This window comes from Merops nubicus, unplaced genomic scaffold (genome assembly GCF_000691845.1).
Source record: "Merops nubicus isolate BGI_N331 unplaced genomic scaffold, ASM69184v1 scaffold3245, whole genome shotgun sequence".
NCBI classification, from domain to species: Eukaryota; Metazoa; Chordata; class Aves; order Coraciiformes; family Meropidae; genus Merops; species Merops nubicus.
Window position 1 is genome coordinate 22,553 of NW_008610172.1, and position 14,794 is coordinate 37,346.

The window sequence follows — 14,794 nt, forward strand, 5'->3', positions numbered from 1 at the left end:
TTCTCCCAGCCTTTTTTCCATTCTGTATTCCCTGTCTTCACCATTTGCAATTAGACTGGAAGTTTTCCTTTTTATCTGTCATCCAGTAACATCCAACAGGTAGGCAATGGAAATTTCCAGTTGAGGCTGAATTACTGTAACTGTCACCTTCCTAAGTTTTTTTACCCTGATGAGTTACGAGTTTTGAGAGAAACTTCCTACCAAGAAACTGTAGTGGCAACAGGTGAGCAGTCAGTTGCCTTTAAGGCCTGTGGACACAATTCTTCCTCACTCATGGAGCAAATGAGTTTACAGAGTACTTTCTAGCAGGAAGGAGAAAGGTGGGTGTCTGTTGTGAATTTTAAAATATTCAGCGCATTCATGTGCAGGTTGAGGTTTAGGATTGGTGCTACTTCTGTCACTCTACCAGGCAGATAAGAGGCTTTTTCTCAACTTTGAAGACTTGAAAATACCAAGCAGGTCTCCCAGCTGGAAGTGCCTGATTCATACAAAGTCATGACCTGTAAAGTATCTTTGTTTTTCCTGAAGTCTTGGAGCCTTTTTCAGTTTCAGTTCATGAGGTCTTTACTAGTGTTTGAACAGCCTCAATCAAGAGAGTGTGTTTTACCATGCAGTTCTTCTCCAGTTCAAGAGAACCATTTTTTAAAATGCGGTTATTATAGATGACTGATTATATTTCACAAGGGTTAGGGTTTACTTACTTAGATCTCCAAGAGTTCTGTGTCTGCTTACTGGGCCTTTGTGGTGTATTCTCAGTGTTTACCCACCTCTTGATCGTAAAAGTCTTCAAATAATGGTGTGCTAATACACTTTCTCTGTAGTGTTCTAATTAAATCAACCCAGTTCCTGGGTGTACATACAGTGTTTATAAGTAAAGGTAAGCTTGTGCTTCTATATCAGATAAAAAGTAATAGTTAGAAAAGTAGATTTTATTTAAACTATTAGTTAAGAGAGCAAGTATGACCCAACTTGGTTGTCAGTTATTTGATCAAATTGGCAGAAGTGCAATTGGAATAGTACTAAAAATTTGAATACCCTAAAAGACTTTGTGCTGTTAAGGTGCACTCCTCTAAGATTTCAGCTTTTAGGTTTTCTTAGATCTCTGTTGGACATCTGTAGTTACAATTTTGGGGACATAAATTTGTCAATTTCTGATGGATTTTTTGCATCCTTTTTAAAAGGAAGGTGGTAAAGACATTCTAAAGAGGTGGTCTTGAAAAATAATATATTTCAGTAGAATTAGTCTCAAAATTGGCTGAAGATTATGGTAGATATCTAATACAGAAATTTTTTTTCATAATAAGAAGAAAACTTGCAAGCAATTGAAAGCCGTTGTCCTAAAGTAAGAAAATCAGGTACTACTACTTGCCTTTTTTTTTTTTTAAATAACTGCTATGTCCATATAAAACTTCAGTGATTACAGCCCCCAAGTATTGCTTTTTCCTTCAATACCTAGACAGATTTATATCTTAAAACAAAACAAAAAAACATAACCAACCCCCCCCTCCAACCCAAACCCAAACATGAAAATCCTGAATTTTGATTCTTTCATTCTGTTGTCTAGTATGATAGCTCCCTTACTGTGGTGTGTGGTGTGTTTTTTTTGTTTGTTTTTTTTAAGACAAAAACACAGTATGTGCCTTGTTGCAATCACCTTTTCTTTTGTGTCTCATGCCACTCATAATTTTTATTCTAATCTAAAAGATTGAGAAGAGATTATTAGCTTGTGTTCTCTGCTATGCCATAACTGAATTTAAATGCTAGTCTTCCTCAGCAGGTGAGAATCACTGATCCAGTAAAAATACCACTTGCTGAAAATGCTGATTTTTTTTTTTTTCTTTTTCTTCCCCCTATCCTATTCCTACCCTTTTTTTTAATATGGCTTGGGCATAGCCTAATATAGGTCACACTTAATTCAGTGAGGCTTTATTAGCATAACAATGCAATTAACAGTTGTAAGACTGTAGGAAAAAGGGGACACAGGAGAGAAGGCACAGCCCACACAAATATTTGATCTTCATTTTTTGTGAATTGATCCTCTTGGTATGTTTGTGGGTACTGTTTTGCATGTAACACTAAATTACTATATCCCAAACTACTGTGTTTTCTCTCAGAAGCATGTCTTTAACTTTTGCATGAATATCATTTGCTCTGTTGTTGAGAAATATCACTTTCTTGCTTTTGAAATTTTAACGTTGTCTTATTTTTCCCCGATAAGCTAAATCACAAGTTGTGCCACTCTGAGATCCCATGCTGTTTTTTTATCTCAAAGATTTCCTTGCGTTTCATAATTATAGCAAAAATGTTTTTCAGTTTCCTGTTATGTTGCTCTGTAACAGTTTGCTATACTGCTCTTTCTGATAATTATTCTTAGTGATTAATATATGTTAATAAAAAAGTGGTCACACCTGAGTGCCTCAGTATCTTTTGGTGTGGTTCAGCAAGATTTGTTTTCTGTGTGTTAGGAAATTGTTTTTTGATTTTTTTTTTTTTTTTTACATTTTGGCTTTGTAACTTTAGTGTTTTATAATGAAATGTTTGCTGCTTTGTTTGAGATTGAAATTGGTTGTCTGTTCCTTTTTTTATGACTTAAAGGAGTGAAATTGCCTTTCTAGTTCTCTGTGGCCATTTGTTTCTGGGGTCTCTATATTGCGAATACAGGATCAGACTGCAGAAATGGAAGTAAAGGTTTTTGACTGGATTTTCTTCCAGTCATTAGTTATTAAAGCCATCACTCAGACTGTATTCCTTTTAAGAAAAAAACTTGTTAAAGTATCTTGTCATCTTATTTCAATAGTATATTTAGTGGGAGTGGAAATGGCATGTAGTGGTTTCTTTAACACATACAGCCTTTTATTTTAAACTCGTTGACTCCTTGGTGCTGGTATTGTATGATTCTGTAATGTATGAACTTTACAGTGTAGTAATCTCAGTTTATTCAGAAATTCTCATGATTTATTCTCATTCTGGAAGTCTGTTATGATCAAACTGCGACTTTATAGATGATTTTTTTTCTTCTCCTACGTGATGGTGTCTGTGCTCTTAGTGACTATAATAGGCACATCTGTGAGGCAATTTTCAAGCAATATTGTACATATTTGTCACTAACCTCTTTTACAGATACAGTCCAAAATTATTATTTTTCTCTTTTTTTAGGACAGAGGGGGAAAAAAAAGTGTTTTTTGCTAGTGGGTTCTTCTTTCTTTTTTAGGCTGTTTTTTTTTTCCTCTGTACCTTCTGTTCTATTTTCTTCCAAAGTTCCCACCTCCTACTTTTGCACTGTGATTCCTTTGCCACAGAAGCTGCTAATAAAGAGAAGGAAAAGGACAAGAAGTATTTCTAGTCCTTACAGCTTACACAGAGATAGGGAAGGTGAATACCTGCTGTTTGTTACTATTTTTAGTCCAGGATTTATTTGTGGTGGCATGATAGGTCCACTTCAACGAGCTCTAATGTATTACTGCCTCCATGGTGGCAATGTGATAATTGGGAAGGTAGGTGCTGCTACTCAATTGCAATTCTGAGTGAAATAAGTTTGCTTTAATCACTTCCATTATCCCTTCTGAGGTTCATTGGGCTTCACTTTCCTTGGGAGCAGTAGAAAACCAGCAGGGTTTTCTTTAGCATTCGTATAGTGGCGGTTATCCTCCCTTGTCTGATTCAGGTTTTAGGTGGAAATGAGGCTTTTTTTTTTTCCCAATAGATTTAGAGTTATTTGTTAACAATAGAGGAACACGAAAGCTAAGGAATCCCAAGATCTTTTCAGGTTCTGAATACAGGGCATCTGAAGTTTCAGATGCTGCCGTCGTATGGGTTTTATTTTCTCACCTTCTGAATTAGTCTAGTCCCTAATTTTGGATCTCTGTGTTCCCCTGTTCTTTCTCCACATCACTAGTTTACACTATTTTTTCAAATTTTTGGCTTCCTGTTTTAGTGTTGTGGGAGTGGTTTGTTGTTGTTGTTGTTTCCCCCCCCCTTTATTTTTTCATTCCTCCCTCCCCACCAGATAAAGTTGGCTCATCATTTTGCATGCTATTCAGGGAACTTTCTCCTCTTTTTTTCTTTTCCAAGCTGGCACTAATGGAAAAACAAGTGAAAGTATCTGAAAAAGGGACCCTATTCTTAGTTCTTGTCCCTGTTGGGATTAGTTAGGAGCAGTTTTGAGAGCAATCTTAGACCTTCCAAAACAGGTGGAATTATGAGGGGATTTAAGAGTATATCTTCAACAAATAGTCTTTGCTGAAAATGCAAGTTGAGAGGGTTTTTTGCGGATCTTCAGGAGGGGGATTTGTGCATTTTCATAGAACAGTAAAATGCACATGACTGACAGTGCAGCCACGTTTGTAGTTGTAGCTTCAAATTATGTTTGTCATATTCTCAAATTCAGTATGGCCAAGGAAGATACTCCTCTGCCCACTTTTGCTTCTCAGTCTTACTCAGAGAAACATCCCCTGCTTCTTTAAAAAAGAAAAAAAAAAATCAGCTGAATGTAAACATGAGGACTGGAGGAAAGTTTGAGGTTAAGTATCCAAGTGTGCTAGAGCTAGGCAAGTGAAAATGTAAGTCCCTTTAAGGGAAGTTTCTGGGCCATCCTCTCTGTGGGTACTCCAGAAAATGGCAGGTGTGTTGGCTGTCAGTGTTTGAACTTTTCTTTGTGGACTAGAATCACTACACAAAAAAGGACAAATTGCCCTCAGTTCTAGGACATTGGGATGTGACAATCTTGGATTTCAAGTAACCTGCACTAGATTGTTGGCTGCTTGAGTGAGCTTTCTGCTTTGCTTCCAAGGGTACATATCACAACCATATATAATGGCTGAAGTTAAGAATTCAATGTAATACTCCTTAAGACACCTTTGAATGAGAACATCCAAAGACTTAAAACTAGAAACTTTGCTTAAATAAGTTTATTGTGATAATTTCAATAATCCTTTCTTGCAGTGCAAAGGAAGTTTTCCTAGTTATGGGAAATCATATCAGACATGTAACAAGATGTGATTTCCATAGTTTAGGAAGACCCTTATGCTGGTTTTATGTTTTTCTCAGGCCACTTCCTGAAGTCTATTTCTTAATATAGAAATAATTGAGAGTTGAATACCAGAATAGCTCTTATGAAGTCCAGAGTGCAGATAGTATAGATTTCTGCTACTTATCTGCAAATGTAATGACTCGGTACCTTGTGGTGAAACCTCTCACACCTTAGTAATTAGTCATTTATGTAAAGAATAGACAATGCTTATGACAATACATTAATGGATTGGTAAATTTCTCCGAAATATGCTTCCTCTGGTGATTGTGACATCAGGTCATTAAAGTCTTTCCTTTCACTGATACTAATTAATTTGATGTAATCTAGAGTTAACTGATCTTTCCTGCAGGTTAACAGTATGTTTTGAAAGTTCTCTCAGTTCATTTTTTGAAGTTCATCTTATACGTTGCCATACAATGTGTGGTGTGGGTTTTGTTTGTTTTTAAGACCCAACGTAAAAGTAACAAGTTTTACAGATTTGTGGTCAGTTTGGTTTTATTTTTTAAATTTGTCTTTCTAAGGATGATTTGTATGACCTTTAATATAAGTGGTAATTAAAAAGATAATAATAAAATGGCATGATATGCCATTTTAAAATACCATAATAAAATACCATATGGCATGGTGTAAGCAGCACACTTCCAGAAAAAAAGAAATCATATCCTTACTGTGGTACTACTAGAATTCTGTAATGAATAGAAATGGTGGATACATGAAAACCGTTTGACATATTTTATGGGACTATCAAAACACCTCTTGATGATAGAACCTCTTAAAAGAGGTTCCTGCCCATTAGATCTAAGGTAAAATATTTATATGAGTCACACATTGTTTGGGTGCTGAAATTACTCTGTTCTCTTAATCTCATAATTTAAGAAAAAGAGATAAAAGGAAAAGCCAGCATACCCAGAACAAAAAGAAATAATTCTTGAATATGTTGCTTATCTTCAGGACTCATTGCCATAGGAAATTGCCAGCACTGGTAGATTTAGAAGCTGTGCTAAATGCATCCCTCAGTATGTTGCAGGCGGGGTGGGGTCTGGCATTGTGGTGTAAAATGGCAATGCAAAATAGTGACTTTCCTTCCAAAACCACTAAGCCGTAATTGTGCCACAGCCACTTAAATTTACAAGTCTTGCAAAATTAAAAATGTAGAACAATTCTAGTAAAGTTTTTTCCATTTAAATTTTCTTGTTTGTCACTTAAAAGCTGTTTTCATTTCTTTACTTCAGGGCAAAATGGGTAAAAACCTGATTTTCTTCTTATTCAATCTAACAGAGTATTTTTGGGGTGGGGGTGGAGGAGAGTAGCAAGGAGGAAGAATTTACAGCCAGAGGGAAAATTCCTTCTAACATGTGACTCAACTAGAAGAACAAAGGAATCATAGTTGCAAGTAATCTAGTATGTAGCCCAATTAAAATCTTTACTTTTTGTATTTCCCTGTTGCTTGAGTAAGATTGTCTTCGTGTAGACTTCTGCAGTGTATGAGTGGTCCACAAGGCAGCTGCGTGATGTTACACAGCGCTGGATGCTGAGGCAACTGCATCAGTGTTTCAGTCTAGCAATAAATGTTTTCTGCCTTCAAGCTGAAGCTTAGTTAGCTTGGCTTATCTGGTGCTGCTGTAGCAACCATCAGTCTCCAGGCAACTGAGGCACATTGACCTCTTCGTTGAACTGAGTGTAGCATTACTTCAATTTAGCTGCCCGAGACAATAGTAATGGTGTTGGATGTGAAAAATGTGAAATTTTCTAGTCTCTATGCAATGGAAAGAATAAATTAAAAAAATATTTAGAAGAAATGGAATGCTTAGGTTTCACTTGAAAAAGTTTCCAAATTTACGTGATGTGCGCTTTTTTACAAGCTGCAAAGTTTGTTGCTGAGGCAGTGTCCCTTATAGGCCTTGTATGAAATGTTGAGTCTTGCAAGCATTTATCCACAACAGTAATTCTGCTACTGTAGGTGTTCGTTCTGTCACTTAAATAGCAGAGACTATTGAGGTTTGTTTATCAGTGTTTGTGAGTAAATGGTTGATTCTTTACTATTATTATTTTTGAAAGTGTACATAGAGTAGATGGTCTTGAAAGTAGTTGCTTTTCTCACAGATGCATTATTTGTTATGAATGTCTGGCTTTCTTTGGAATACTCACACAGAAACAGTAGATTACTATATGGGTATACTGTGTTTGTTTCCTAATCAAGTAATTCTTTCTGCTGGCCAATATGAGAGGTAAATTGCTGCATCTGTTAACATTCTGAAGGAAAACACATTCTTCAGCAACATACTGCTTCCATTGTCTAGGTGGAGTACAAACAGGTTAAACGCTATGAATACAGAGGTAGATGGAAAGGATGGATGAACAAATTTGAGGTAAAAGGGATTTGTGTTGAAATGATAGCTCTGTGTTCAGTCAGGTTTGTGGGGGAGGTGGAGGAATCTCAGGGTCTTATCTCTGGAAATTCTCCTTTGGGGAAAAAATCACCCAAACACAACAAAAAACACCAACCAAAAAAAACCCAAACACCCCCACAACTAAAAAACCCCCACAACACAAAAAATCCAACCAAACAAAAAAGACCTCTTAATGAGGTAGAATTATAGTAAGTTTTTGTAGGAGTCTTATTTTTGTCTAGTGTTTTTTGAAAAAGATTTTAATTGGTTAAAATTTTATATAATATCCAGCTTAGTTAACATGGAAGATGAGTAAACTGGTGGTACAGCTGATGTTATAGATTTTCCACATTATTGGAAGATAGGCCTTCTACCCATGTGGTTTTTAATGACTTTATGTGCCCTTGTTGTACACTGGGCAGAGGTATAAATTAGTTTCCGTAGGTGTGCCATTAAATTTTCATTTTGCCTTTCAAATCCCACTGTTTCCCAGTTGCATTCATTCATACTGTTCTTGGAAGATATTTGAGTGCTGCTGTTTGAAGGTTAGATGATTTCATTTAACTGAAGGATTTATTTGTCCATTTAATCAAAACAATTGTTTCTCAAAGACAGTATTTGATTATTTGCTTGTTCTTAAGCAAGAATATTCATTACAGGTAGAGTTTCAAAGTCTTTATTTTTGCTAGTAACATTAAAAGTACTAATGACGTGAGTAATGTATCCATAGGATGATTTTACATACATAGTTTTCCTGATGGATTTTATTTATAATAATTTGTACGTTTGTAATGTTCTTTTTGACTGAAATGTTGCTTTTTTCCTCTGAGATATCACAAACTTTTTTTCTGATTTCATTTTAACTTTTCTAGCCTCCTAATTAAGCTTTTCAGTTAACTCTGAAATTATTTTTCAGAAGCTGGCTAACTGAAGTTGTTTCAGCCAGTTAACAAAAACATTTCTTGCAAAATTGCACCTTGATTATCTCTCTTAAAAAAAAAAAAAAAAAAAAAAAACCCAAAAAAAAAAAAAACAAAAAAAAACCAAAAAAAAAAACAAAAAACCCGAACTTCAAGAACTTCAAAGTGGTTGGACAGTAATGGTGGCAGTAAGGGATGGGTTATCTTTTCAATTCCAGTGTTGCTTTCACAGAACAAATGACTAAAAATTAACTGTTTGGAGTTGGTTTCCATTGATGATGATGTATGTATGACAGCAGGTAAGGGGAGGTTGGCTGCAGAAAGAAAACCTTCCACTTTCAGTCGCAAATACTGCTCTAGGCTGTTTATTCTGGAAGTCGATACAGTTTGCCTGAAAATTAGTTACATTCAACTTAAAACTATGAAAGCCAAAATATAAATGAAAAAAGTGTAAATGTAAGTATCAGTTTCTTTAAAATATATAGTGTTTATCATGCCACATTTTAATATTATTTTGTCTTGTGATAGTTGTTTCTCCTAAATGAATCACAGAATGTGGGGGGTTGGAAGGGACGTCTGGAGCTTGAGTCCAACCCCCCTGCCAGAGCAGGACCATCTACTCTAGGGCAGGTCACACAGGAACGCATCCAGATGGGTCTTGAAAGTCTCCAAGGAAGGAGACTCCACAACCTCCCTGGGGAGCCCGTTCCAGTCCTCCGAACCCCTGCCAGTAAAGAAGTTCTTCCTCATGTTGAGGTGGAACTTCCTGTGCTCCAGCTCGTGTCCATTGCCCCTCGTCCTATCACAGGGTACAAGTGAATACAGGTTTCTTGACACCCAGTCCTCATATATTTATATACATTAATTAGATCCCCCCTAAGTCTTCTCTTCTCCAGACTAAAAAGCCCCAGGTCTCTCAGCCTCTCCTCCTAAGGCAGGTGTTCCACTCCCCCAGTCATCCTCGTCGTCCCCCGCTGGCAGTAAATCTCTGTCCCTCTTGAAATGGGGAGCCCAGAACTGGACACAACACTCCAGGTGAGGCCTCACCAGGGCAGAATAGAGGGGGAGCAGGACCTCCCTTGTTCTGCTGGACACACTTTTATTCATGCACCCCAGGATACCATTGGCCCTCCTGGCCACAAGGGCACACTGCCATCCCATGGACAACTTGTCCACCAGGACTCCAAGGCCCAATCAGTCACCACATTGTAGAATGCTATGAGATTAGTCAAGCATGGTTTCCCCTTGGTAAATCCACGCTGACTAGTCCTGATAACATTCTTCTGTCCCATGTGCTTAGAGATGACCTCCAGAATGAGCCTCTCCATCATTTTTCCAGGGATGGAGGTGAGGCTGACTGGTCTGTAGTTTCCCAGATCTTCTTTCTTGCCCTGTTTGAGGACTGGAGTGACACTGGCTTTCCTCCAGTCCTCAGGCACCTCTCCCATTTGCCATGATCTAGCGAAAATGATGGAGAGTGGTAGAGTGACAACTTCAGCCAGTTCTCTTAGTATTCTTGGATGCATCTCATCAGAGCCCAGGGACCTATGTGTATTCTATTTCATTAACCGATCACTAACCCAGTCTCCATTGATGAGTATTTTTGTGTTTCGCATCACAGCATCATGTAGTGAGTAAGAGTTTAGTATGGTTGGTCAATGCTATGGCCCCAACCACATTAATCTGGTACTCGTACTTCAAGGGATATAGACAGTACAGGGGCAATGATGTGTTTTTATTTTAAAAAAGGAATAAAAATTACCTTTAAAATTGTTGTTGACAAATAGATATTGTCTGAAGTAGGTAATTAGGAGATTTGTCATTTGTAAAGCATCATCATAATATAACTCAAAGCTGCAATACAGCAATGACTATTTTTAAAGCAGAGTGGAAAAGGGATGTTGATTGGATATAAACTGATTAAGAAGCCATCTTGGAATTGGTTGTTCTGGCCGCCCTTGTTGTCCTATCATGAAAGGAGGAGAGTTCAGTAATGGTTTAACTACAATTAAATCCCTCCCCTTTCTTTATGGAAACTCAACTGTAGGCATTTCAGTATTAGCCTAAACAATGGTTTTGAATATGTTAAGCCCCTAACAATTAGGGAGCAGTTTGGAGCATTGAATAATGTGGAATGATGCAATTGAACTTGACAGCTTCAACAGTCAGCCTACTCATGGGACCCGAAAGTTGTTCACACTTGGTTTCATCTCTCATCACACGCCGAGTATTAAAACCTTACTGGTGTGGAGCTGAGACAGAAATTAGGCCTGTTATCAGAAAATTTTTCATAGCATAAAACTTGAGGGGAACAGTGGAATAGGCATGCTCAAAGGCTCTCAAATTTTTGAGACCTAATCTAATGGTATACAGCTAAGTATTGTCTCATTTTTCTCCCCTTATGTTTGGATTTTTTTCTTTTTTCTTTTTTTTTTCCTTTTTTTTCCTTTTCTTTTTTTTTACTTTTCCTTAAAGAACATGTAACTTCTGAAATGAAGAAGCTGTTTTCCCTGGAAATTTCCGTAACTGTCTAGTTATGAATACAATCAGTTGTCAGCTTGGGAAACTTCATAGTCAAAGTGTTACAGTAAAATACCATTTTGGAGTGAGGCAAACAAATATAAAACAATGTTAAATATTTAAGAGGATATTTACATATATATGAGTTAAGTCTAGTTAACTTGCAAGTCGTGTTCTTTAATTAGAAGAATATACTTGTGCTTCCTTGCTGTAGAGGAAGTGTTTTTAAGCATCAGTCGAATATCAGTCATTTATTCTTATTGCACTCGGGCGTTCTGTGAATTACAGTGTGCTGTAATCCTTCTGTGCTGCTCTGCTGCTTATTGCTTTACTGATTTATCGAAGATGCCATAAATGAAAGCAGTGTATTATATACCTCTAAATGGGCTTAAATCCTTTTGCTAAAATCTTTTCAGGAAAATTTGCTGCCTTTTCAAAATAAATACTTAGCAGTCTCTTATTTTATTAGTTCATATGTTTTGATCGTGGATTGTGTTGACTGTTTAAATAGAATCAGTTGAAATAAAGAATACTACAGCTTTAAAAGTTCTGCATTTTAGAACATGTTTCAGTCCTGTGACCTTAATATGTATTGACAGGATGATTGCGCATTTTTAATAAATGCTTGCTACAGCTTGTTTTGACTGAGTGAAACATGAAGCTCCTATTTCACCTTTAAATAATGTAGCTCTCTCTCCTCCACCTCCTCTACTTTCCTGTCAGATTAAGTCATCACATACATAATAAAGCTTCACAACTCTTTATTCTTGTCATTTTACATTGCTGTTTTAAAAAAAGTATTTTAGAAGTTTTTTATTTACTTCTAGCTTACTTGAATAATTTTATTAATTTGATTTTTTCCCCTTCAGAGTTGCATAGGATATGTGATGGCACTAGAACTTTCATAGTTCCAACTTACTGTTGGACATCTCTAATATTATTTTAAACCAGGGTTAAGTTTAGAGTGAACCACCACTTGTGAAAAAAAAATCAAGTTCTTAGATAGTTTAAATCATGCTAAGTCTTTTGATCTGTTATATCAACCCACTTAGAAAACATTGTTTAATTCCTTTGAAGTCTTTTGTTTTGTGATGTGATGGTTACTCAATAGAGTTTAGCAACTCCTTTCAAGATACTTAGATACATTTAGAAAGTTCTTAAAGCTATTTGGGCACGTTTCAGTCAGATAAACATGTATTCTCCTTGCTGGTTATAGCTGCCCTGCTATCAAAAGTTAATATATAATATTACATAATATATATGATGTATTGCACAGTTTTAAGCATTAGCCTTACAGTGAATTATTCAAGGTATAGCAGCTTCTGTGTAAAATGTAAGCAATATGCTTACTAGAACTAAGAGAAGTCTTTATTAATATAAATATTCTAAAACTAAATAGAAATAAGACCGTGTGTTTATATTTTTTTAAAAAAGCACAAACATTTTTAGTATAATCCATAACGTTAACCAGCTCATTTAAACATTGTGTATATAGTTGTTTTATTCCCAGTCTCGTCTCAGATATGGAAGCAAATAATGGTTGCATCTTGTAATATTCCATTCTGTGAGGTTTCTTTCAGTGAAAGGATTTGCCAAAAAAATAACCTACAACATTTGTTTTTGAAGTTTGTTTTGTTTTTGAGAGGAAAAGAGCTGAAGGTTTCTAGTGAGTGACGGTAGTTGAGTTGGAATCACACTATGGGTGTTTGTTAAGGAAAATAGCAGGAACTGTGCAGTACTGCTGCTTTCATCAGCACATGTCACAGTACTACTAATAAATACTATATTTCTGTGAGATGTTATACCTGGGTGGTTGGAAGTGCCTGCATTATTTATTAATTCTAATAAAGACTTGCAATTTTTTAAGAAACAAACCAAACACTCAAAACCAAAACCCAGCCACATTTGAAGTGAAACTATGAAGAACTGTGAAACTATGAAACCTGTGGCTCTGTGTCTAGTGATCTTGCCACATACCTTTTAACAAGTGAAAAAAATTTGATCATTGTGAGTAATCACTTGAGGGTTTTTCTAACTTTGTGACAGTAGAGAAATGCAAGTATCAGGCACAATTTCTCACCGGTATATAGTAAATAAAGCATCATTGAAAACAGTTGTGAGAATTCATAAAAGTCCATTCATCAATTTTAATATGTTGGCTGAAAGCCAAAGCTTAATGGTAGTGTGTGATTCTTTCCAGAGACATAGTTTATACTCTAATATTTTGCTGTAATAACCAGTATGTTTCCCCCGTCTCTTGTGTGCAGTTAGACATGTCAAAATGTCCCACAAATTGTGTTCCTTACTGTTCACCTTTTTTAATTTTTAAAAAAAGTTTCCCTTGAAAGGTTTTTTACATTTTCTTAAAAGATTCATTTTAGAACTAGGGATCACAGTTTGTGTATTTGATTTTTTTTCTGACCTCCCCATATTGCAGTCTTTTCTTTGTTCTGAAATAATTTTTTTATTAGGTAGGGAAATGCCTTTTTAATAAGCAGTCATGCCTTTTTTTTTTTTTCCTTTGATTGCCTGTCTCTGCAATTCAGCATTTGACACAAATCTTTTCTTCGAAAGGGAAAAAGCATAAGCAGCCAAGGAAGAAGGTATTTTTATTGCATTGGATTATGCAAGATTTTGGCCAACCTCCTTAGCTTCATCTGTTTAAGGGTTCATTTTCGCTTGTTTGGCACCAGTCCCAGCAGAGACCTTCAGAATTGTGGTTAGCAACATGAATGAACACAAACTTTGGGAGCTCTTCAATAAGTAGAGCTGGCCAACTGCCAAAAATACAGTTCCTTATATGGGGTCAGGGCAAAGCTGTGATTCCGAGAGCCCCCTATTGTATAGAAAACATACTTGTAATAGCTGTTTGCGTTCTTTAAACTAAAAACAAAACAAAACAAAAAAACACCAGGCTTCCAAGCCTATGAAAATAGGAAGTAACAAAATAGTGTGCAGGTTTTACTAATGACAGAGTCAAGCAAAGGAAATATGGCTCTGTGTAGTTAAACTATAGAGCTGAAAGTTGAACCTTTTGACCTCCACAGCCGGCTTGTGATGTAAGGAACCCAAGCATTTGTGAGACATCTGTTGTCTACCTGCCCTTATTTTGTAAATGGTTTAATAAGATTAAATAATTAGTAGGATAACCACATGGTCACCATGCTACGAAGCCCTAGCATTGAGTGCATACTTCAGGATTGCGAGGAGGTCGAGGTGTGCCCATCCTGCTACAGCCTGGTTGTTTTAAAATGCAGTTTGGGTATTGTCAACATTTCCTACAGTAATCTTTGAATGAGAAGTCTTTCTGTATTAACAGATCTTGCCAACGACAAGTAAAGTACACTTTAAAGCCTGATATGTTTTCAAAGTACAGCCATTCTATTCCTGTACTCAAAAAGGGAAAATTTGATTTTTTTTTTCTTTTAAATACTTTTTTTTTAACAGAGCAACTTGAATAAAATTTGTAATTGTGCATTAGGAGGGCTTCCGTAAAATATATTTAGAACTTCTCCTTTTTTAAAAAAATGAAAGGATTCATATTTTAATTGGTTTCTTGCAGGCAAGCACCCTACCTGGATCTTCTCTCAGTCTGCCTCCATCCCACATGTACGGCAATAGGCTGAATCCCAACTCAGCAATGGCAGCGCTCATGGCGCAGTCTGAGAACGGCCAAGCAGGTAAGCTGCCCGCTGCTGCTGCTGACACCGTGCAGCTTCACAGGCTCCTCAGAATTCCTGAAGTGGTGTTTAAAAGATCGTTACATTTTATTTTTGAACTCTGCTCAGCATTTAGTTATTAAATGTATAAAGTTGTTAGGTGTTGGAAGTAAATTCTCAGTTGTCCTGCAGAACAGCACGGGTTTTCTTCCTTTTTCTTTGTGTGTGTTGTCTGAAATGTAAATGTTTAAGCAGAGCCATAAGCAGGCAGGAATG

General features: G+C 36.5%; 1 protein-coding gene across 1 annotated transcript in view; it reads left to right on the plus strand.

Moving 5' to 3' along the window:
• Window positions 1–14,794, plus strand: part of LOC103773441 (protein AF-10-like) — a gene marked incomplete at its 5' end in the record, with an annotated part of 46,015 nt that overhangs the window by 13,135 nt on the left and 18,086 nt on the right. Inside the window, one exon of the mRNA XM_008940809.1 lies at window positions 14,422–14,539. Coding sequence (XP_008939057.1) covers window positions 14,422–14,539 — 118 coding nt within the window. The remainder of the gene's footprint in view (window positions 1–14,421; window positions 14,540–14,794) is intronic.